Here is a 25,068-nt window from a genome sequence, read left to right as displayed (position 1 = left end):
TCAATCATACTTTAAACCAGTGGTTTCCAAACTTGATGTTACTACGCCTCCCTCAAAAGTATGTAATCATTTGGCGCCTCCCCACCCCCTCCATTTCATAAAAGGAACGCGTATTACAGCAATATGGATAAGAGCACAGGCATGTATCTATACTTGCTGGATTCCCCATTCCGCTTTAATATGCATATATTGGATTCATTCTATCTATTATTGTTTTCGAGAAAATCAATGAAATATGAAAACACTGCTTTTTCGAACGTTTCAATTTTTCAACTTTGAACGCGTATTACAGCAATATGGATAAGAGCACAGGAATGTATCTATACTTTAGCAGATATTTGGAAAATTGCTCACTGCTACTAATATTCGCGCCTCCTCTTAGACTAGTCCACGCCTCCCCAGGGAGGCGCGCCTCACAGTTTGGAAAACGCTGCTTTAAACAGAACATTAAAATATTGATTATCAAAATTTGTTTTCATTAAAATGAATTGAAACGAATACATAAAATATCCCGGTTTTGCCAATATCCCGAACTCTTTGATACCGGCTAATCTAGAAAACTAAATGCATACAAGAAATAAACTGAGACTTAATCGTATAAATGAAAAAAAGATTATCTCTGTATAAAACAATATTTTTTTTTACTAATTTTTCAATTAAGTGTTTGAATCTGCACAAATATTCGATAATTAATTAATTAAATAAGTGAGTTAAGGATAGTAAAACTATAATTGGTTTATAATTATATTTTTTCTTTAATAATTATAAACATTTTTTTCTCAACTCATTTATTTATTTTATTTTTGTTTATTTGAGTGAGTACATATTTTTATTTATATACTTGTATGTGTGCTTATTTCTCTTGCTTCTTATTGATTTTTCTGTACAATTTTTTATATTTTATTTAAAAATAATAATATGATTTTTGTGAAATTAGTTGTGAAATTAAAAAGAAAAAATAATATTTTATGAGAATATTTATACCAAAACAAGAATTAATTAAAAAAATGTCTTTAATGCGCAATTTTCGTAATGAATTACGTTTCTTTCATAAAAGATATTTCGCTTGAGGTGCATAAATCTAAATGTATACACATTTCCGCAAATTCCTCCGTTTTTCCATCCGTCGCGAAGATGCTAATCCAGCTCAGTCGCCATGAAAGATGCAACTTGTGACAGAACCTTAATCTGCGAACAAAAGAGGGAAACGTAAGAAACTTGCAAGGATAATAATTTATAAAGAAGTTCCAAGGACCGTCGATCGAGAGCGAAACAAAAGAAAGTTGTTTTCAGAAGTAAACCGTATTAAGCGTGAAAGAGTATTTAAATGATTCATTAAGAAGTTCGCTTTGTCGGTTCGCGTAACGAATCGACAACTAAATGAACTTATAAAGGAACACACATGAAACTTTAATGGCACAAACGAATGTGCAGAAATACGCAAAGCAAATACACACCGAGATTTCCGTTCCGTGACGTTCAAATATTTGTCAGGGTTTGTTGCTAGAACTTTCCGTTCGCACAAAGCTACAGAAATTTATTAATAACTTCACCCATATTTCGGTGGGAACATGAGGAATTGACTAAGACAAAGATTCGGACACCTCATTAAATAGATAAAAGAGAGCTTCTTCTAATTAACTACTCGGAATATATATAGTTTACATTCTTTTTGTTTTACGATTTTGCCGCCGGTTTCTTTCAGCCTGAAACGAGATTATAATGTGCGTGTATATATATATATATGCGTATATGTGTGTGTGAGGAAAATAAACGCACGCGCGATTATTTTGGCTCCACTAAACCACATCTTCACTTCCGCGCCGCAGTCAACATCCAAACATCGTTCCTGCTGCAGATCAGCAGGAACGGGACAGGATTTCGAAAATAAACCAAAAAGTAAATCAATTTAAATTAAAAAGTAATAATACGCGAAAGTGAAACATTATATAGAACAAAGAGAATAAAATCGCGCGCGTGTTTACATAAGAATCCAACCCCTCGGCTACTCTTGTTCCACTTTTATTTAAGACTTCTTAACAGGTGCGTTTAAAACTCCCGCTTTGCGCAAAACAAACATACAGAAATATATGTGTATCTTTTTCAATGCTCGAAGACCATCAATCATCATTATGTCATTCGCGATGGACATCGATCGTACACGCTTGCTCTAATTGCTTTTTTCCATTTGCATACATCTATTATTACATCAAATTTACTTATGAATCGATCAATTGTTGAAGACAACCTTTTCGTTTTACTATGCAATTGCCGACTTGAATAATGTAGGCTTTGATAAGCTCCAATTAATATGCACCTGGCGCATCCACCGCATTTTCCCATTATTTATACGTTATTATATGTAATTTAAATTTAAATCAATCGTTTGATTAATCTTTTTTTTTCTCATAAATATGTTTTTGTAAAATTTTTTAAAGAATTATTTTGAATTTTTTTAACTAATTACAATAAGATATTCTACTAGAATTGTAACATGTAGAGTACCTCGCATAGTACGGCTTCGATCAGTCCGAATTTATCATAATCCGGTTTGAAAGTTTTGTATCAAACTAATTTTTTATCAAAAGAAAACTCTACACAAATATTTGTTATCGGATTATTCGAAACTTGACTGTATATCCTTTATATGCGGTTATTTGTTTTCTGATAAATGTGCTTATGTAAAATATATTTTTTATATAATTATATTGAAATGTTTAAACTCGTACAGTACAGCTTCGATCAGTCCGGATTTATAATAGTTCGGTTTGAAAATTTTGAAACACACTAAATTATAATTGAAAAAAAATGTTTCTCGATTAGTCCGGTTTTAAATAAAGTGAGCTATTGGCAGAATTGATTTCTCTTTGTATTAAAATATACAAGAATTATAAAATAATGAAACATTTATTACTTTAGTTGATGCGAACTTTAGGAAAATTTTCATTTTTTTTTTCTAATAAACTTTTTCAAAATTATTCAGAAAATTAAAATGAAGATACAATTTGAGATGTAGCGTATTGTGAATTGATATGTTTCTTTGTTCTTTGATAAAAAAAAATTATTACATCAAAAACCATATTGAGTAAACATTCTATTTATATATCACGTGAAAATTGAAGATTCCAGTAAAAGCAAAAAAATATTATAACTTTTCTATATTTTTTCAGGAAATATTTCATCAAATAAGTTTATATATTTTTATAAATTAATCCAAAATTATAGCTTAAATTAAAACAGTAATTATCAATCATTCACACACGTTACTTAACTTTACTTAATTTGCTACACAAAAGCAGTTTTAAATTAATTAGGTGTTCATTAAAGATGCTTATTGTTACAATTATTAAGCATTACTAATTTAAATATTTTATTTATACAAAGAAGTAAAGTAATCATGAGATTAAACACGTTTTTCACTCTTTAATCAATGACAAATTTCAAATGACTTACAGTATTTATTCAAAATATTAGATGAATTTTTTTCTCAACATTAAATTGACTGAAAACATTTCATTCTCAATTTTTTGCAATTATAATTATATCCTCCACCGACGATGCTTAACTATTATAATCATTATTTTTATTTTGTACACATTATAAACAAGTAGTTTTTAATTATGTATACGATTTATGTTGAAGTATTCTTTACTAATTATTACTAATGTTTGTTTTACATAATATACCATAATAAATGTAAAATTTCAAATGATTTATTGTGACTTACAATAATAAATTGACAAGAAATTTTTGCCAATAATTAATAGACTAAAATGAAAATATTATGATTTAGACTTTTAAATTTTAACAAAATGAGTACTTTTGTATCAAACACAAAGTACTGATATGTTTCTAAATAATTTTATGTAAGTTGATGTGTTACTTACTTCTATGAATAGAGTGTGGGCGTTATATAAAAAGAACTCTCGCTGAAGTTAAAACTACCAAAATTATGGTGACACTATCAGCATAGACGTAACCGTTCTAGGAATATATGTGATTTAGTTAATAGTCCAACTTATCTTAAATTTGAAAACATAAAAGAAGTTGGAAACATTAATAGTATATTGAAATTAAAGAGTTTTTACCAGAATGCTTAAATTATTAATTTTAAATAAAAATATTTTTATATAATTGATAAAAAATGAGTAAAGTGATTAATTAATTTTATAATAGAATTTACTATTTAATTAAAAATATGTATTTTTCAATGATTATACAAAAATAAGATTTGTTTTGTGTGGAATTTTGTAAGAATTTTATTAAAAATTGGTATAGATTTGTATTTTTTCACGTAAATATTTAACGAGAAATGTAAGAATAATAAATTATGGAATAGAGATTTTTAGTAAATCTATATACTGAATACCTCGCATAATGCGGCCCCGATTAGTCCGGAATTACTGTAGTAAAGAAAACAACTAAAATTTACTGCACAAAATTAGTATTTTTTATACATAAAAGATCATTTCTTGTTAAACAATTAAATCTCTTTTAGTGCTGTTCATTCATGTGCACTTTCAAGTGCTCGATTAGTACGGTTTCCAACAGTGCGGGATATTTTTGGAACTATGCCAAGTATTCATGTATTTTCTAGTGAAATTTATCATATTTTTCAAAATTACGATTTGTTTCGACGATTTTTATAAATACAAAGAAATAATTAAAAATACAAATGAATAAAATAAATCTAAATTTTGTAAAGTATTGAAAAATTAAATAATAGGTTATTAACCTTCTTATTTACTTGAAACTTGAAATAAATCTATTTTATAATGGAATTTTCAAATGTATTTATAAACGTACAGAATTTTTTTGAAGGATTTTCAATGAATACAATGAATTGAGTTCAACATTCGAATGGAAATATAGTCAGTATATATCTGAAAGATTTACATTTTCGAACTCGCGATTTTCTGTTGGCATTTCTCGTGTGTATTTGCATCGTTTTAATTTAGACGGGAATCAAAATCTTGTGTAAATATTATTACAATCGGCAATATGTAAATATTATTAAAGACCTTGTAAATGAAATATTTCTCGGCCAGACTTTACCAGTTATTAAAATGTGATTTCATGTAATTTCGACAACAGTCAAGTTGTTTGTTAAATACAATAATTTCGATTTGTTCAATTCGACAAAATGTTTGTTATGTCTGATTCTACAACAACTGATATTTATAAAACATTAATAACTAGTATTTTCATAGAAATTATAGAAATTATAGAAATCATAGCAAGAATGAAATTATAATTTAAGAAAAATGGTAAGTAAAATAAGTTTTGTTGTATTATATAAATTATACAGTAGAAAGCCTTTAAAAAATGGAGTCGGCAAATGCGGCTCTTTTGGTAAGGAGTTACGGCTCCCAGTCCTCACAGTAAAACTATATAGGAAAATTAATTTCACTAGAAAAATACTGATTGTAATGTTACTTGCGGCTCTTTTTTAACAGACAAATGGCTCTTTTATGCAAAAGTTGCCGACCTTTGTCATATATCAAACATGCAAATAGCAGACTATCGCCCTTGATTGCAAACATAATAATTCTTTTAAAGAATTGATAACAATGTAAACAGAAAGCAAATATTATTGAAAAGTTATAAAAATAAATGGTAACTCATGAAACATATGAAACTTTAAAGCTATTCGAATTATTTACTAGATGTATTTTACATGATTCATCGAAGAACGTTTACATAACACGTTTATTTTAAGTTGTATTTGTAACTGCACTCATGAACATTGTATAATTTAATAGTAAAATGATTTTAATAAAATACTGATTCGTTGTATGCACTAAGCATTCATTTTATAACTTATATAATCTTGTATACAGCAATAACTCGTATAGTCCGAATTTGCTATAGTTTGGTTTAAAAATCCTCGATTTGTCCGGTTTCATACAGTACAGTAATCTCCAATATTATACTTTTTCAATGATACACATAATATTTTCTAGGATTTTTTCATATTTGGTAAACGTTTTTTTCTATTATATGGTCAAGTCTCTTCTTGCGTAGTTTATTTTTATGCGGTTTTCAAATCCTCGATAATACGGAAATAATACGGGATATTGGCAGAACCGTACTAATCGGGGTAGTTTATTTTTAAGCAGATATTATATACGGAAATAATACGGGATATTGGCAGAACCCGCACTAATTGAGGCAATTTTTTAAGCGGTTTTCAAATCCTCGATTTCTCCAGTTTCAAACAGTATGGGATATTGTCAGAACCCGAACCAATCGGGGTAATGCTGTATTTATATATAATTAAAGTGCAAGTATTTTTATTTATAAATTAATACTTTAGTAAACATGTTTTTTAGATCAACAAAATCGTTAAAAAAATTACTTTAAACTAAATCTGTTCAATCTATATACTAAATCTTCAATATTGCACATTTTTCTGGATTTTCATTGCATTTAATGGAAATAATGCAATAAATATTTCACGATTTAAATACATACTTTGTTGATAAGATATACCAAGCGATAGCAAATGCGGCTCTTTGTTGAGTTAAGTGCGGCTCTTTAATAAATTAAAAACCGGAATGCGGTTCTCTTTGAACTTGTTTGTTCCTACCTCTGTTACATATATTATTACCATTATTAATGCTACTGTGTTATTTTATTGAAGTAATTATAATAAAATATATTAACATACATTGAATATTGAATTGGAAAACATTTTTAACCGAAAATGAACAATATTATTTCATTTTGGGAGATAACTCCAGGATATATATTTATGTTTATGTTTATGTTTTCGGAATACATTATCCGATGAAGTACATAATCGATAAATTACCAGGTATAGACTAAATTTAGGAATAATAATACTCGCATGACTAAGTAGTTTACGTTACGCTAAAATAGAAAATATATATTTTTTTTACATTTATTTTACAAGTCTATACATTTTGTTATATTTTCTGTAAGTCTACTAGTTAGAATTTAGTTTTAAATCTATTGCTTTTAACTTATAATGATTAACGTTTCTCTTTTCTAATTATAAAAGGATACTTAATTTTGAATAACATACTTTAATATTACTGTATTAATAAATAAAAAGTAATAAATAATTCACTTTAATCCACTTCTACTGGATGTCATTAGCTCTCTTCCAACTAATTATAATTATTTGCATTACTAAATCTAATTATCTTTAACAATAAAACATTTAATTTTTTATACGTAATCATTCACAGTCATTATTCAATTGAATTTGGATTAGTTTCATTATTAAATTTAAGTATTAAAATTAAATAAATAATACAAATTGAAAATTAAACCCTCAACAATTATATTTATAAATAAACAAATAATATTATGCTAAACTCAAAAACTTTTAATTAGTTTCATTTCTTAATTACTGCAATATTTGCAAACTTATGTATAAACAAAATTAAATGGATGAAGAAATATCATTATTATTAAATTATGAATTTCTTTGTTAAATCACTATTTTTTTTGTATGAAAATTGTAAATATAATTTATTGCATATATGTAATAAATTAATATTTGCTTTTCTTCATTACAAATATTAATTATTAAATGAAAGCCTTTTTTATTCATGCATTTTTTTGTATAAATTAATTTTGCTCAAACTTCGTATGTTTATAAATTGCGTATAAATTTTAAATGAAATAGTTAAACCATATTGGAAATTCGAATTAAAAATTCATAAACTGGGTCAAAGCATATTTATATAAATGTATAGAAATCTCTGATAAAAATAAATTAATTTCATAATTTTCTATTGTTTTACTTAGTCTTCTAATTTCAAAATATATGTTAATAATATTCTGACTTTTGACTTCAGATTTATTAAACTTGTTTGATTTCACGTCAATCATTAACGATTTACTACACATATTTTTGATGGAAGTAAAACTATATAGTTGTTGTAACTTTCTCTATAAAAGTTTGTTTGCTTCCACGAATCTTTACTTTATAATTTACCCGATTGTTTACTCAACCTTTCCTTTACGATTTATTAAAAATCGTTATCAAAATACAAATAAACACTTCAAACTATGACATTCTATCTATTCAATTATATCTAAGTTCTCAATTTCTAACTTTATTTTTATAATTAATTTTGTGATGTACAAAAAGAAAGATTCTAAATTAAAAACGAAGTCAAAAAACAAATGTAATATCAATCTGAAATTGAAATTTATCTTAATTAAATTAATTCCTCACATAGTGCGGCTTCAAAAATAAACAAATTTTAATTTAGAAAAATAAAAGCTAATTATAAACCTCTCTATAAAATTTGTTCTATGTTTATGTTTATTTTTATTGCTTTTTAAAGTCCTAAATTAGTTTCAAACAGTGCGGGATATTATGGAACCAGATACCTGCATTTTACGAGATATTATTTTACATAACTATCTTGAAAGCTTGAATTTTTACAATGGCATTGATTTTAGAAAATAACACATAATATAAGCATTAAATATGTATGTAACCTTATTACAAATATTATTAATATCCGAATGGACAGTTTGTTTTGACTCGATACAAATTACCGGTGATTTATTGGCGTTCGAACGGGAATGCGGTTGGTTTTCTGTTCGGAAAATAAAATGAAAATACGGCACAGGACAAAATATTCTGACGTATTCTGACACAATTAGGTGTATTCATTATATCACCTATATCCGAGTTGCCAAAAAAATGGACTCAATATAGAATGCGAGTCGGGGAGGTGAAGGAAACAGAACAAAAAGAAAAATATAAATCCGTGCAGGAATTTTTACTTACAGAAATGGATAATTTTATGGTAGATATAATTACAAGTCTAGACTAAATAAATTTTGATGAATATTTTTTTTTTTGATGGAAATTAATTCCTATCCTTTTGTGTGTTTCTTAAGAGGTGATTAATGTGTATTTTATTGTTTTAGTATCGCCGTTTTTGCGCACGTCGCGATTCCGTCCAGTGCGTTTCATTCATAAATAAAGTTGGGTGGGTCGCTATTTCGGACCCACTTGGACTCTATTATAATCGTGTACAACGTGTTTGGGTATTTTTAGTTTAGTGGAATACCAGTATTTTGGATGGGAGAGAGAGGACCATTACCTCCTCCCGCGACATGATGAAAAATAGAAATGACACCGAAATCAAACGAAACAACTACAATTGTTTTCCACTAAATTTAATATATCCACAACCAAATTAATATACAAAATAATCTCATTTATGAACAATTGCAATCATATTGTTTAATAATTATTAATTGCTTTCTACAAAATATAATATACTAAAATCGACTTAAAAAAACGGTTTTCGAATCTCTACTTCTCCACAAAACCGATTTAAACCGGTTTTCGATTATTCAGCAAAAAAATAGAGAAAAGGGATTTTTACAACTTATTTTCTATAGCTCACAGGAATCTATTGCACATACAAAATTTACAGAAATAGAAAACAAAACGCTGGGTTTAATTGTTTATAGATCATTAAATAATAAAACAAATTATTCGTTCTTTTCTTTGTATCTTCTAAATTCACATCTTCAGGTTCTTAAAGATAGTTACGAATTGATTTTATCAAAACAAGCTATAATTTATTTTTTTTCGCCGTTTTTTAAGTTTAAGATAATAGTTGTCCAAATGAATGAAGCTAGTAAACGAAATAAGTTGGTCATGTTTGTCTAAACCAGTGGTTCCCAAACTTATTTGATCTACCGCCCCCTTTCCAGAAAAAACATCATTCAGCGCCCCCTGGAAATTATTTTTTTAAATTTTAATATTAAACTAGCTATTAAACTGAACGATATATGTATTAATATTTCTACTGCCCACTGGATTGCTACAGCGCCCATTTTTTGAATCATTGGTCTAAACGTTATGTGAATTCTAAAACCTTACAACTAATTTCAAAAAAATGGTATATTTACTAAATAATTTAAATATTTTCCTGCTTTAAATGCATGCACATATGTAAGCATAACTTTGTCTATTCTATTATTAACTAGAGGTAATTAATAATCATAACGCCGTTGCTACTCGTTTATTATTTTGTAATTTGAAGCTAAATATAAGGCTATAAAGCTATAAATAAAAGTGTAAACATAGCACATCACAATAATGAAACGTTCTGAATGGAGAATAAATTAAATGCTTGAAAATTTTAATCAAATTGTTTTAATTGTTTCCGCCAATATCCTGGATTATTTGAAACCGCACTAATCGAGAACATTAAATCCGTAAACATAAACTGTCCAAAAAGGGACTTGTCTGTATTAAGAAAAAAAAACATCTATTATCTATTCAAAAATAATTTTGTGCATTATTTTTTGAGAATTTATTTTTATTTTGTCAAGTAATGTTTAGTTTAGGCCAGAAAGACCTATATTCATAAAAGCAGTAGGAATCAATAAAAATTAAACGGAACCCGCTCAACGGTACTATACGAATCTATATTTAGGAAAAAATAATATATACACTTGACCTTCGATTTACGCCAGAAGCAAATGAAAACTTTGAAAATGAATGCCATCTAAAGATTTTATATAATTATATATAATAGTTTAAATACAAACATAAAACGCATATAGTATTAAGATATGTTTAAACAGAAAAATAAAGTGTTTTTAAAATTTTATTTAATAAATTTCACAAAATAAAATAAGTCACATAACTATGCAAGTCACATATATAATGCATACATCTTACAAAATTGTATTCGTGATACATAATAAAAAATTATAAAAATTCTGGAAGAAAAGAAAATGTATTGTTCAAACTTAAATTAAATTATCATGGTATGTATTTTGGAAGAATTTGTCCAAAGAGATTATAGTTGTACAAAATACACTTTAATGATGTCAAATAAAACCCCAACATCAGCGGGAATTCACATGATTATTGTCCCGTTTAAACGGATTAATGTCCCGAAAAAACGGATTATATTTTTGTAATTTTCTCGGTGTTGTTTCCGTTCTTTAGGATTTGTCCCAATATTTTTATTCACAATCTGTTCATCAATGTGAACATTGAGTAAATTTAAGATCGCGGATGACATTAAATGGATAATCTTTCCCAGTTATGATTATTTGAACATTAATATTTACTTAAATCTATATACTAAATCTAGTGCTTTGCAACGCTTCAGCCTGTTTGTGGTTTCACTGTTGTCGAGTAGGCCAATAGTCAAAACATTAGTATGTGACTCCAGTCTATCAATATGAAGATCTTCATGTATTTGTTTATTCCTGACGAACCATGGAGCCCTAATAATATTTCTTAGGCACTTCGATTAGAACCTTTGTATAATTTAACAATATATTTACTTTTATATATTGCTACATGTTTACGTTTGTAAAAAAATATACTGTGACTAATCTATGATTTTATGTTTAGTCACATCTTTCAAATTTCTTGGTAAAAAATGATTTCATTACTTTGAAACTTTAACGCAATAATTTAAGTTATTTCGTGCTTTGTATCAATAGTGAATAGGAAGTTTTCTTTATTAAACATTGTTGTGTATGTCCTGTGGAAATTAGAATTTTCATTGATTGATTATTTAAATTCTTTCTTTCAATATAATTCAGTTTTCTAGCAAATGCGATTATATAGATCTTATTTTATGTATTATTATAGAATTTCAATGTCATCAGCAAACGTGTAGCTATTATTATCTTCTCCCTCGAAGTCATGTCTATAGCAGAAAGAGTCGTAATATAATTATTCTTGATTTGATTGTTATCTAGTTTATTATTGTGTACATTGTCATGAAATGATTTGTTTACTATTATTATTTATAATTAATAGTCATTTGTTTATAAAACTACAGTACTTTTATAATAATTAAAAAAAAAAAACTATATATTTTGTCATTCAATTAATCCTAATAATAAATTAAAAATAGACTTAGATTATTATTATAATCTAAATAATCCTTCAATGAGTTGATTAATGAATTGCTTTAATCAACAAGATTAAATGAAATTGACAAATGTTTATAGTATGCTAGACGTCTCTAATTTAAGATGCGATAAACATCCTTAGTTATATCATAATAGTCTCTAACCGCTTCAAACATAAATGAACTTAATTAAAGAATTTATATTTACAGTTTATATCTATTTATATACAAAAACTTAATTAAATGTGACATACATTTCTGATTATTTCAGAGAAAACAAATATAAGTAGTCTATAAAAGCTAAATTGTTACACAATAAAATAAATATTTTTAAAATAATTTAAAAATTAAATACTTTTTATAATAGAAGAAGAAGGCGGTCAATAAACCTTTGTATATGCAATATTTCATTGTACATCAAATTATAGTTTACAAATTTTACATTTTGATATATAAATTGATATGTTGATATTGATATATAAATAGTTGAAATCATTTGAAAATGTACATATTTACTATATAAAAAATAATACTGAAAATATATATCAAAAAAATAGAATTATTAAGAACATAAGTATGTCTTAATTTACAAGTATCTCTAATCATATGGAATAATGGTACCTATGGATAATTTGTATATTCGACTTTTATTGATTTGTGCAAATCTTGGCCATTAAGTCTTACAGTTAGGCAGGTGTCTAGCTTTAGTGTGAATGTGACATACACGGATTTCACTTCATTAACTGCTAATCTACATTTTTTTAAGCATCTTGTAGATATTCAGATGCTACTGCTGAATTATCATTATATGGCAAGATTTTTGTATCATCAGCGAATGTTGCAATGGAATTACTGCTAATTTCAGGAAAATTTGCCATATATAGAAGGTAAAACAGAGGCACTAAAACACTTCCTTATGGCACCTCTGTTTCCATCGGACATAAATTGGTGTATTTATCTTCAATTTTTGTCTGAAATATTCTATTTTCGAGTTATGATTTTATTAGTTGTATGTCAAGTTCTTCTTTGTTTTATATAATATTTGAACGCTAGGTCTTTGTAGATGGTATTTACAATGGTGTTTGTAAGAAAAGTCAAACTTATGGTCTGTTTATTGACGCTGTATGGGTCTCTATAACTTGATTTATTTGGCAGGTTTTCCTGCTTTGCTATTATTATAATTTGTGGAAATTTCCACTGCTTTGGAAAGTAACCTGTACGTAGTATACTATTGAATATTTGGGTAATTGTTACATCTCCTTTCATTGGAAGATCTTTCAATTGTTTTCCTCTTATTAAGTCATAGACTAATGTCTTTTTTTACTTTATTTGACTTTGATTGGAATGAGAAGATAAACAAGCTTTAACTACCTTGTCTTCTTCCATTGGAAGTGGTTTAAAAATTCTTCAGAAATGATCTGCAAACATATCTGCTTTATCACATGATGTTATTCTCTTTTCCATTGGCTTTTGGTACATAAGGAAGTCTTGTATCAGGAATAATCTGTTGCTTCGGTGAGCATTAGGTTCAGCTTCATTTTTAATACAAGTAATATAATCTGCATAATCTCACAATAAGTGAATAAACTTTATTAATATTAATAAAATAATTTTGATCAATTAGCAAAGTTAAAAATTTGATTTAAATGATTGTAAGCCTTCCTATCTAATATTGTATAATTAATCACAAAAATAAAATTAATTGAAAATTGTAAATAATATTGAATATGTTTCTATTTCTAAACAGTTACATAAAAGTTTATTTTCATGCATAAACAACCTAAATTTTGGGTAGCAATGTTATATTAAGCTTTACTACTTAAGTTTAATGGATTTTTGGAGTACGTCACGAGGATTTTGAAATAAATATTAAGAACATTTCTTCGAGACTTAATATGTTTGGAGAAACCCAGTTTTTCATTTGAACAAAAACAAAAATTTTGTAGACACTGTGGTGCTTCCAATTTGCCTTTGTTTTCACACGTTTTCGGAAATCAATCTCTATTTAGTGAATGACTTGGGGAAATGATAGATGCTGTTTACGGACTGCGTCCATGTTTATTTCAACTGGGTTTTTCGAGTGCGAATAACGAACGTCCGTTCAGATGATGAGCAAACTAATTGAACTTTGATGCATTACCGCTTTCCTTTCCGAAATTGTCATCCAGCCAAAACCGATTCTATAAATCCCATTCGGTTGCCGGACATGACACTTCTAACTGGTCCATTCAATCCAAGATATTGCTAATCTTAATTAAGACTAAAATGTGAGTAAATTATATTAGTTTAGTTAAAGTTAATCTAAAGTTTATAGTCTAAACTATCTTTAAAGACTTTACTTAAAATTGTTATATGTTGAATGACATTGGAATATAGCGAATTGATATGTTTAGAACGTTTAGTATTTCTGTAGGCAAAAAAGTTTGGCGCCAAGTGTTTAAATGATGACGGTTTTTGTCCGTTGTTAGTCTGTCGTTACCGCGCGTTAAGCAGATAAATATATGTTTATTATTTCAACAACTCTGATTCTACATCAATTTATTGTTCTTATTATTGTGACTCTTTCGCTTTCCTTCAACAACAAACGGACTTCATTTTACTTATAATTGAGTGCGGGCAGCAGCAAAATTCACCCAATAAAAAAGTTTTAATTGGGAAAGTGTGCAGTGGAAATTGAATTAATTTTCAAATTTATGCGCTCCGTGCTTATGATGTCCCGAGTTAACCGCGTCGTAACTTGCGTTATATATATATAATCCTTGTAGTCCGCTTGCTTCCTTAATTACACGCGCCTTTTATGTTCTTCCGTCTGCTCAGAAACTTTACAAAAAAAAACAATTAAATAATCCTTTAAAAATTTAATATAGCTTTAAAAAACATTAAGAAAAACATTATTAAAAGCATTTTTAATGTTTTTAGAAGTCGTAATTTATTTTTAGAATGTTTATGTTTTATAACAATAAAATTGTAAAAATTGACTTGTGAAATCATTGAATTTGTTTTTAAAGATATGTTATCAGAAAACATTAATTATCTTTACAAATATTATAAACATTTTATTAAATAGGATAAAAACTGCCCTTGAAAAACATTGAATTTGTATCAAAAAAACATAAAACATATCTTAAATATAATCATATAAGCATTAGAAGAAATATATGATTTTGAATAACAAATATGACATATAAAAATATTGAATGTGAATTTAAAAAACATTAAAAATACAGTGGAACCTGTTTTTGTGGGGTCCTTTATTATGCGATTTTTTTTAAACGGTATAAATCCAACCAATTACAACGGCGTTGGCACCGTTGTACTGTTTTCTATCAGTATGCATATGTACAGCCAGCTCAAACTATTTTGTTAGTAGATTTTGAACCAATTCATCATAAGAAGACGCACGTTTTGGATTAACACGAGTAGCAGTGAATTATGTATGTGCATTTTGACAATGTATGTGCAATATGTATAATGAGAAATTAAATGTTTTTAAAATGTTTCCATGTGTAATTTAATTATTTATTTTATTTGGATGCATGTATTTCCTAAATCTTTGACGTATTTTGTATATCAACGACACTATATCAACGACTCTATATCAACGACAACCATGATCCCGATTGTATCAGAATCTTAACAACCATAATTTAAAAATGTTATTGTAGACATTTTTGATATAGTCGGGATTTGATACAGTCGGGATTATGGTTGTCGGGATTTTAATATAGTCGGGATTATGGTTGTCGGGATTTCGATACAGTCGGCATTTCAAACGTGGGTATTTTGAACTTCGGGATTTCGAACGTCGGGAATTTGATTGACGGTGTTGCGGTTGTCGGGCCTGCGATTGCCACCGCGAATGTACATGTTTTAAAAACAATAATTTATTTTCAAAAAACATGAATTGTGCATTTAAAAACTTTAAAACTAACCTTAAAATTGTAAAAATAAAGTATGACTTATAAAAACATTAAATGCAAAAACATAAATTAAAAACAATAAATATGTTCTTAAAAAATATAAATATTCATTCAATAAATATAAAATGTACGTTTCAAATAAACTTTCAACATAATAATAAAATTGTAAAAATAAAATATGTCTTGTACAAAGATTGAATGTACACTTAAAAAACATTAAATATAATTTGAATACTTGTTCATAAAGAACATTAAATGTTCATTTAAAATAACATTAAATATACCTACAAAAAAATAAACATTAAAAATATCTTTAAAGTTTTTTTTTTAGAAATTCCGCAATATTTGTTTGTAGTTCGGAACAACCGACACCAAGGATGCCTGTCATTATTTATGTACGGTTGTGTTTTGCTTTATTTTCATAAGGTCCGTGTTTATATGTAAATATCGCGTTACCAATTTACGGTGAGTTACGGAAATAGCGAATGCAATTAATGAACGTAAACATATATAATACATGTCGACTTACAAAAATAAATACGGATGATGATTTTGATTTATTGGATTTTCACTACGATTTATTATTAATATTATTTATGTATAGCAAAAAGTTATTACTGTGTGATTTATAATTTTGACCTAGAAACAGATATACCTAAGATATCTCACTACGAGCATAAAGTAATTTTTAAATTTGTTTGCATATTTTTTATTTTCTAGTAATTTGTTCCAAGCTGCATTTTGGCACCAAGCTTATGGATTTTTCTATTCGTGTTGAAGCAATTTCAAATGCATGAAAAAATATCATTACGGGGAGCTTATTTCAAATGAGAATGCGTTTTTTTCTCACTTCTTTCAGTGATATTTTGGTCGCAGTCATTTCATTTTATTTTACACAAATTTTGTAAATTTTAATTGAATATTATTGATTTTTTTTTCTTCATTTTACAATAACAAAAAATAGATTTAATTTTATAATGGAATAATTTAGGGTAAAATCTGAAAACAACAAACAAAATATTACTTTTGTGTTTAATAGCTTAATAGTAATGAATATGTTAATAATGACTTTAACTCTCATTTGTTTAGATCTTAAAATTAATGGTATTATTAAAGGCAGATTACTAAACTTTTGTCTTTAATAGATTATTCGTAAAGAATTTATTAATACTGACTGTTTTTTGTCACCTTAAATATAATGGATTCATAACACTAGTTATTTTATATTGTTATAGAAAAACAAAAATCTTGTTGCTTAACTTTAAAATATTTAATTTTGAATGTATAATAATTTTCGTATATATTTAATCAATTATAATAGTATGTAATTATTTGTATAAAATGTGTTGAACATCAAACATTATTTTAAAACAGAAAAGTATCAATTGTGAATCTTTTGAAGTTCGTACAAAAATATATATTTTTTTAATGTGAACAAGGTCAGATTACTTCATTAGGTTGTAAAACGTTGTAGACATGTCTCAAAGAAATTCCATGCACACATGTATAATTTAACGAGATGATATACATGTAGAGATCCACTAAATTTAAGAAAACGTTGTGAAACGCGCGCATTTTTCAAATGAATTTATGATGCGACATCATTTATAATAAACCTAATTTAATGGCCTATATAAATTAAGGATTTTTTTTTGTTGGAGGACCAAAGCGTGGATTTTCACGATATGCTCGAAACCCGCAGTTTCGGTGAGCCAAAAAGACTGATTAGTTTAATGCTTCGTAAATTTCACAATGAATGTCCAAGAAGCGTTGATAAATTAATAGCACTTTTACGACGTCCGTCCTCGAGGTCCCCAACAATGCGAGAGGAAAGTGAAATTTGGTATAAAAATAAACAGGACAACGTTTCGACACGCATTTTATTCAACAGAAGATCTAGGTTTTAACTCGGAAAACAATGAACGCGTTATCTCTTATCGGCTGTGTATTATGTAATTATTAGATAACGTGTATGAATTTTGCTGGATATTGCGGGGCCGAAGATGATTAAACAGTAATTTATTAACAGTTATCGAGGGTGCCCTTGCTAAATAAATCGGGAAAGCCTTGATGCATTCATTGTTTGATGTGCTCAATTGTTCGGTTGCAAAAACAAAATAATTTTGGATAGATAACGTGGATAATCCGTGGATTACAGCCTGGCATTTGTGTGTATTGCCAGGACTCCGTCCTCCTCGTTGGCTTTCAACTCGATCCTGGCCCATCCGTTCTTACGCACCTCAATTATTTTTCCGGTACACTTGGCGTTTATGATATTTCCGGTGATTACGTCGCAATACTTTCCCTCCGGCAATCCCGTTTTTAAATCTTGGTTCAAATCACCCCAATTTGTAAATGCTACGAATCCCTTGTTACCTCTGCTAAACGCAATTTGCTGATCCGAATTGGACCACCAGTTTTCGATTTCGGTTCCCTTGACGGCGTTCTTAAAGACGACCATATTGTAGATTTGCCTCCAACGATGCTCGCAGATCCAACCGTTTGAGCAAGTATCATCATTATTGATACCAGCAGAAATGATATTTCCTTGCGCATCCTGAGGAGGCCCTTGATCGGAGTCCTTGAAATCAAAGCTCGACATAACTCTGGTACTTCCGTAAGGATGTGCCAACATAAAGGCTGTTGCCATCTTATACTGCTTGGAATTCTTGTATGTTAAGACCATATCGCCTCCGCCTCCATGACCTCTTTGATTATCATGGTTATCGATGAAGACTAAAGCTTCATCGCTGTTATTAATCAAACCCCATGCAGGTCCCCAATTCTCTAAATAAGTCAACTTATCGTTTCCTCTAAAAACCCTTCCCAAATTGGCACTGTACTTAAACTCAGTTACAACACCCAACTTTAAATATTCATCGCGTTTGATGCCTTCTCCACCTAAATCTATAACTTCTTGGTAGATATATGGCCTTGACCCTGGGGCGAAACCATAGTTGACGCTCAAATTTTTAACCTGATTGTAAATCACTTTAAGATCTTCCGGCCACATATGTTTAGCAGCATCGACCCTAAACCCACCAACGCCTAAATCGATCAGGTTATTCAGGAATTCAACAAGTTTTCCTCTGACGTAGTTAGTACCCTGAAAAAAGCAAATATAACAAACCAATATTGGTTTAAATAATTTATAACCTGGTTCAGATCCTTCAATCCAACGAGTTCACAATCTCTAACTTCAGTAGCGTTATTGTAGTCGTTGATGGAACAATCAGGATGGAAATCGTTTGGTCCATATGGTACTGCAGGGTATTCTTTGCTACCAGGATTCGCCGTGCTACCAGCTGTACCAATATTTTGTTGAGCAGCCATGTGGTTTAGAATTACATCTACATAAATTCTAACACCCACCGCATTGCATCTCTTGGACATTTTTTGGAAATCTTCAACGTTTCCAGATCTAGTAGTTAATTTATAACTTATAGGTTGGTATCTCTCCCACCAAGGTCTATTTGGTACTATCACATTTTCATTTACAGGAGACACCTGAAATTCAATTTACAATTAAGATGTTAATAGACACGATTGGTGAAAACTTACTTGTACACCTCCATAACCTTTCTTCTGCAAAAATCTTTCGCACTCATCTGCTATATCGTTCCATTTCCACTCAAACAAATGTACAATACTGTTCCTATCATCCCAAAAGTTAGGATTTTTATAAGCTGCGACGCTCGTAAGGAGCAAAACAACAGTTATTACTCGATGCATGATTAAATCATGAATGATACAAACGAAGCTTTATGGTTGTTTATATACAGCCCAAAATGAATTGATAATGAATTGAGTGTCGCGTCATGTGACTTTACACGGTCGGTGGACGCCATCCAGCGGATTCCATTCATTTCAAATCGCCGCTGATTGGAATTGTTTCGTGTATTTTTAGAAGGCATACGGAGTTGCAATTTTATATCGAGTCATGTTTGCTTTGCAGATTCCGAATTTTTCAACATTCCATGGCGATGAACGCCACCTCTCCAAAATCCTCCTTGGCAAAACTTGGCCTTTATCCGCGCCAGAAGTCCCTCAAGGTCATGGTGCTTGGCCAAGGCGGAGTCGGGAAATCTGGTAAGCTTGTACAATTTTATCATCTTATATTGATCATTAATCATTCTAACAAAAAAAAACTATTTTTTAAATAGTCTTTCTTCTTAAACTCATATACATTTAATAACTTGAATTATAACAATTTTTCTTCAATTTTACCATCTGTGATCATTGCATACACATTTCAAGTTAAATTCATCAAATATGAACATACTTTTGAACATATTTGTTATCTTATAGCTATGGTAGTCCGGTTTATTACGAGAAGGTACATTGGAGAATACGACCCAACATTGGAAAAAGTTTACACTTTTCATACAGTTATTGACAACGAAATGGTGTACTTCGATATTCTCGACACAGCTGGACAACCACACGTAAGTATTATCATAAGTTAGAGACCTCATTAAATACAATAGCGCATATTCATAATTATCATATTTTTCTGAATATTGAATAATCATTTTTTAAACAATAATTATAACAGTCTAAAAATAGATTTCCTTTAAAACAAAAAAGTCACGTTTTGATTTACTTAGTGTTGTATATATGGTTCTATAACGAAAACCTGACAACTGAAATCCCGACAATCAAATTCTCGACATTTGAAATCCCGACATTATCAAAATCCCAACAGTATCAAAGGAGTCTCGGTGGAGGTTTCCTTGTACTTATATATTTGTTTAGACAACAGACTAAGACACTACATGGATATCTCTTATACATTGTTTGTATATACTCTATTAACAAGAACAATTATAATAATAATAATGGGTAGACACAACAATAGCTCATTTTTAAATTCATTAGTTTTACGTCTATATCAAAGAATAAAAGTTACTCTCGGGATTTCGATATTTGATAATATATTTAGGGTGACCCAAAATTATAGCAAGATTTTAATTAAATAGAAAACACAGTTTTTATCACAATCACAAAATCACAATCTGAAGACTAAAAACTGTGTTTTCTATTTAATTCAAATCTTGCTTTAATTTTGGGACACCCTTTATCTATATTGGTACTTCATTTGGTGTACAACTTTTATATGATTTTAGATATTTGTTCTATTATCAATCAAATAAAGTAGATAAATCATTATATACTCAGCAATATTAATAACACTTTAAATCACATCAAAATATGTGATTAAATTAAGTGGTATTAAGATAATTCTAGAGATGTAAAATTGATTAATATTATTAATAATAACTAGTATAATTGTATTTAAATAACACAGTGTTATTATTGTTTTAGTATCAACAAATTGGTGCGTCTTATACTTGATTTTTTTTAATATTATACTTAAATATACTTGAATTGCATTTAAACAAAATTCAGTTGATTTTTTTAGCTTCAAATAATTGTTTCTTTAAAATTTTACAAAAAATTGCGTCCTTCACACGAGTTTATTCCAAAGTACTAAAAATACTTAAATTACATTAAAATGAAACTTAATTATTATTAAATTCTATTAATTGTTTTGTGTTTTGTTTAAATTATATCAAAAGCAAGAGTGCTTTCTTTATATTGAATAATATCTATATTGTTAATTTTTTATTTCATTTTATCAAAATATTTTCAATGCATTGAAGTTATATAAAACTTAGTTGTTATTGGACATAAATATTATTATGCGTGTTGTCAATACACTTAAAACTAATTTCATTGAATTTAAACATGTTTTTGTTTGTATATAAGTAATTGACATGATAAGTGTTGCCTGATAAATCGTTGTGTCGATAAAAGGTTTTGCGTTGGATTAAATAATCGTTGGGATTAAATAATGTTCGTCAAGGGTGGCTATGAAAGTGTCTGCTCAATTTAATTCATTCCAATTTGCGAGGGGATTTAGTAACAAACGTGTATTGAGCATCCGCGCGAACACTAATTAACTTATCCAATTGACGGGATTACGCATCCCGTTGCCATCGTCAAAGATACAGAAGGAAAAGTGAAGAGCTTCCGACCCGAATTACAACGAGTTGTTTTAAGTGCTCTTAAAATATCTTAGTTGGCAGAGATCGCTGTCGTTGGCTTCGCAAGTGTTATGTTTACTTTTTGTGCACAAGGCGAAAATGTGTTTATTCCAAATTCTGCAATTGCATTTTAAATATAAATTGCTCAGAAATACTATATTAATTTATTATCCAGTTTCTTTTTTATTCTTTCTTTCATTTCAATTCATTTCGGAATCGAAAGCACCCCACCCCTCCCGCTCCTTCTCAAACCGACATCTGGAACACGTGCAAGAGATAAATGTTCCAAGGGGATAAGTCATAAATTCAGCGTATTGCTTATTTTTCCCGTTCTCTTAAAAAAATTGTGTTACTGTGCATCCATCATGTGTGTATTATGATGTCTTGTTATTCCGCAGGAGAACGAGTCCGTCACTTTTGAAGCCAACATCCGATGGGCGGAAGCCTTTATCCTGATGTATTCGGTCACAGACAAATGTTCCTTCGACGAATGCTACCGACTCAAGTTCCTAATTAACTACAACAAGAGGCGTCGTCGACTTGGTAGTAGCACCTCAAAGGATGGATGCCTCGACGTTCCTGTCGTCCTGGTGGGCAACAAGGTCGATCAAGCCGATGACCGAATGGTGACCTTAGAGGAGGGCCAAAGACGTAGCAAGGAAATCGGATGCGTCTGTTTCCACGAGATTTCCGTGCGGGAAAGCATCGATCAGGTATTGGACGGAATGCGGAAGCGGCGTTTTTTTTTTCACTCTCCGAAAAAAAAATCGATGTTTTATCTCACGACGCGCATGTAAATATTTATAGAATTTTCATACATTCGTTTATAGCGTAACGACGTCCGTCCTCTTGCATCATTTCGAAAATATATTAATACTGATTTGCCGTCTCCGAAAAAAAAATAAAGAGAGAAAAATGCGGACGATGAGGAACGGTATAAAAATTTGCTTAATGGATTATTCATCAGCTCTTTTATTTTTGGATTCCGCCCAGCCTCGCAACTATTAAATGCAACTTAATACCCCATCAATCAATCATCGGAGAGCAAAACACATTACTCTCAGCAAACCTGAGAACTGGAACAAAGAAACTGTAATCAAAAGAAATCTATATGTTTTATAAACTGTAATAGACTTCATGTGATTATCGATATTTCTGAATTTCCTGATAAATCTAAATTTACTTTTCACAAATACCAACCACGTAATTTTCCAATTTCATCGCTAATTGCGTGATAATATGCAAATATTAAAGCAATTTACATTGTGGCTTTACGCAACTGTAAGCAGTATCAATGGGGTTAGTCGGACAATATCATTCAAACCTTTTGTGCATTAAACACGAAAATTGTTGCATAATATACAATTTGTATTTTTATATTTACATAAAACGTATATGATTACTCAATTTGCATACGACAATGTTGTTTGTTCGTCGGTTTATTTTGTTCGTTTAACAAAATAAAATGGAAAAGTTGTTGAGAGATGTGATGCGGATGGAAAGAGCTCAATTGGGCTTGAAATGATGGGGAAGTCATCTGTATTTTTCCTCAATTTCCAAGGCGTCTCGGAACAATGCACAATCTGACACAGATTAAAATTAAAATCCAATTAAAATGCGTAAACAAGTTTGTAATCGATGTAACCTTGGTGTAAATTAAAGTTTTCCTACCCTTATGATAAATACTGATCAGGTTGTTTGTTTACTTTAGGTGTGGTCTGTTTTCCGGGATGTATGCAGATTCTGGCGCGTGCAAAGTAAATGTCCTTCGAAGCTGAAACGATCTGGAAGCGAAAAGGAACCTGTTTCACCGGATACTGTTAGATTACTGTGCTCGGCTACAGTATCACCTGGGAGTTTGATACCGGCCAGTTGTAGACCTTTGGGTAGAAGATGGACAGAGGTTGAAGCTGAAGAAGAGGACGAAAGTAGTAAAGGGAGTAACGCTTCTAGTCCAGGTGAAGCTCCTTTCAGAGGAAGAGCTTCAACGGATGGTAATCTCCTTCAGAAGACTTGGAAATGGAGGTATGCACCTTCATCTTCGAGCACTCCTCAGGCTAGTAGCTATTATCCATCGAAATCTGAAAGGCGTATGAGTATATCGATGCGCGGAAACAATGCGAGCTATTGACCTTCGATTCTCACACATAGGCTTAAATTATTTTTTAAGGCTTTCCTTGTATACCATTCTCTCCTTTTGTACATTTTTGACTTGTTTTTATACGAACGTTAAGCTGTTTTATTTTCTACGTGCTTTCATCTTGTTGAGCATCTGATGTTGTACTTAATACCAAAGAATCTATCGACCATTTTAACTGTGATTGTTGTTGATTGTATTTAAAGAAATGTATTTATAATAAAACAAAATCAGTGGATTTTCCATTCAAATCTAATATTTGTCTATGTATGCTAGTCACAATACTCTGGATTCGTACACGGTGATTCAGTTATATGCAACCCAAATTGCAGATCTCAATATCTAACTTAAATATGGAATATTGTCAAGTGTAAGAATATATTATTCACTAATTATAGTAAGTGTCATGTGCTGTAAAATTTAAATGTTCGACTTGTTACCTGTACACAATTAAAATAAATACGAAATATTTGGATATTTTGATCTTCCTTATATATAACACGAAGAAAATAGTCTAATTTAAGCCCACTTTCATTTCTCATTACTTTTATTATATAACTTTTACTTCTGTTTTTTTTTTGTACAATACTATAATTAAACATCAATCTCTTTCTTATTTTTTTAATTGAATGATTTGATTTGGAAAGTAATTAATATCTATTATGGCTTTGAAATGAACTCAGCAATTCTATAAATTAGTGCAGGATTTGTTAATGTATTTTTGAATTGCTTTCCGCTCTTTAAAAGCAGTACAATTGTGAACGAGTATTATGATAACCGTTAATCATCTCTGTATAATTGAGAAAGATGAAACTGATGTTAATTTGATAAAGAACGGGTAAAAGTATTGTGTACGGAATGCCCATTGCTTAAAACGTGGAAGATGATTCCAATTAGCAGAGCATGATTTCGTTTCGAATGCAAATTGATTGTATATCATTTGGTTAGATCTGTCGAGTTTCAAGACGCTAGTTGGATGATTGCACTACACAATCACACAGCGATCTTGCATAAAAAAAATGTTTCTTCATATTTACATCGCAAAATAAATGCATGTTTTAATCCAGAATTGGTTA

General features: G+C 29.4%; 2 protein-coding genes across 5 annotated transcripts; one reads left to right on the top strand and one right to left on the bottom strand.

Moving 5' to 3' along the window:
• Nucleotides 1–1,816: 1,816 nt before the first annotated feature.
• Nucleotides 1,817–24,450, top strand: LOC108560944 (ras-related and estrogen-regulated growth inhibitor). 4 transcript variants are annotated; one of them, XM_017918675.1, is made up of 5 exons: nt 1,817–1,899; nt 19,764–19,897; nt 20,117–20,253; nt 22,254–22,568; nt 23,567–24,450. In XM_017918675.1, exons 2-5 carry the CDS (start codon nt 19,786–19,788, stop codon nt 23,984–23,986), a joined length of 984 nt encoding a protein of 327 aa, XP_017774164.1. In that variant the 5' UTR covers nt 1,817–1,899; nt 19,764–19,785; the 3' UTR covers nt 23,987–24,450. The 4 variants fall into 4 exon arrangements, with proteins under 4 accessions (XP_017774164.1, XP_017774161.1, XP_017774162.1 ...); XM_017918672.1 differs by having other exon boundaries at nt 1,817–2,043; XM_017918673.1 differs by lacking the exon at nt 1,817–1,899 and adding an exon at nt 14,077–14,155.
• LOC108560943 (alpha-amylase-like) lies at nt 17,671–19,624 on the bottom strand. Its single transcript, XM_017918671.1, has 3 exons — nt 19,370–19,624; nt 18,965–19,315; nt 17,671–18,914 (listed from the first exon to the last, which is right to left on the bottom strand). The coding sequence occupies exons 1-3, from the start codon at nt 19,538–19,540 to the stop codon at nt 17,961–17,963; spliced, it is 1,476 nt and encodes a 491-aa protein (XP_017774160.1). The 5' UTR covers nt 19,541–19,624; the 3' UTR covers nt 17,671–17,960.
• Nucleotides 24,451–25,068: the final 618 nt, after the last annotated feature.

This window comes from Nicrophorus vespilloides, unplaced genomic scaffold, assembly GCF_001412225.1.
Source record: "Nicrophorus vespilloides isolate i.1.1-1 unplaced genomic scaffold, Nicve_v1.0, whole genome shotgun sequence".
NCBI classification, from domain to species: Eukaryota; Metazoa; Arthropoda; class Insecta; order Coleoptera; family Silphidae; genus Nicrophorus; species Nicrophorus vespilloides.
The sequence above is the reverse complement of the archived record's forward strand: the minus strand, read 5'-3'. Positions and strand labels throughout refer to the sequence as shown.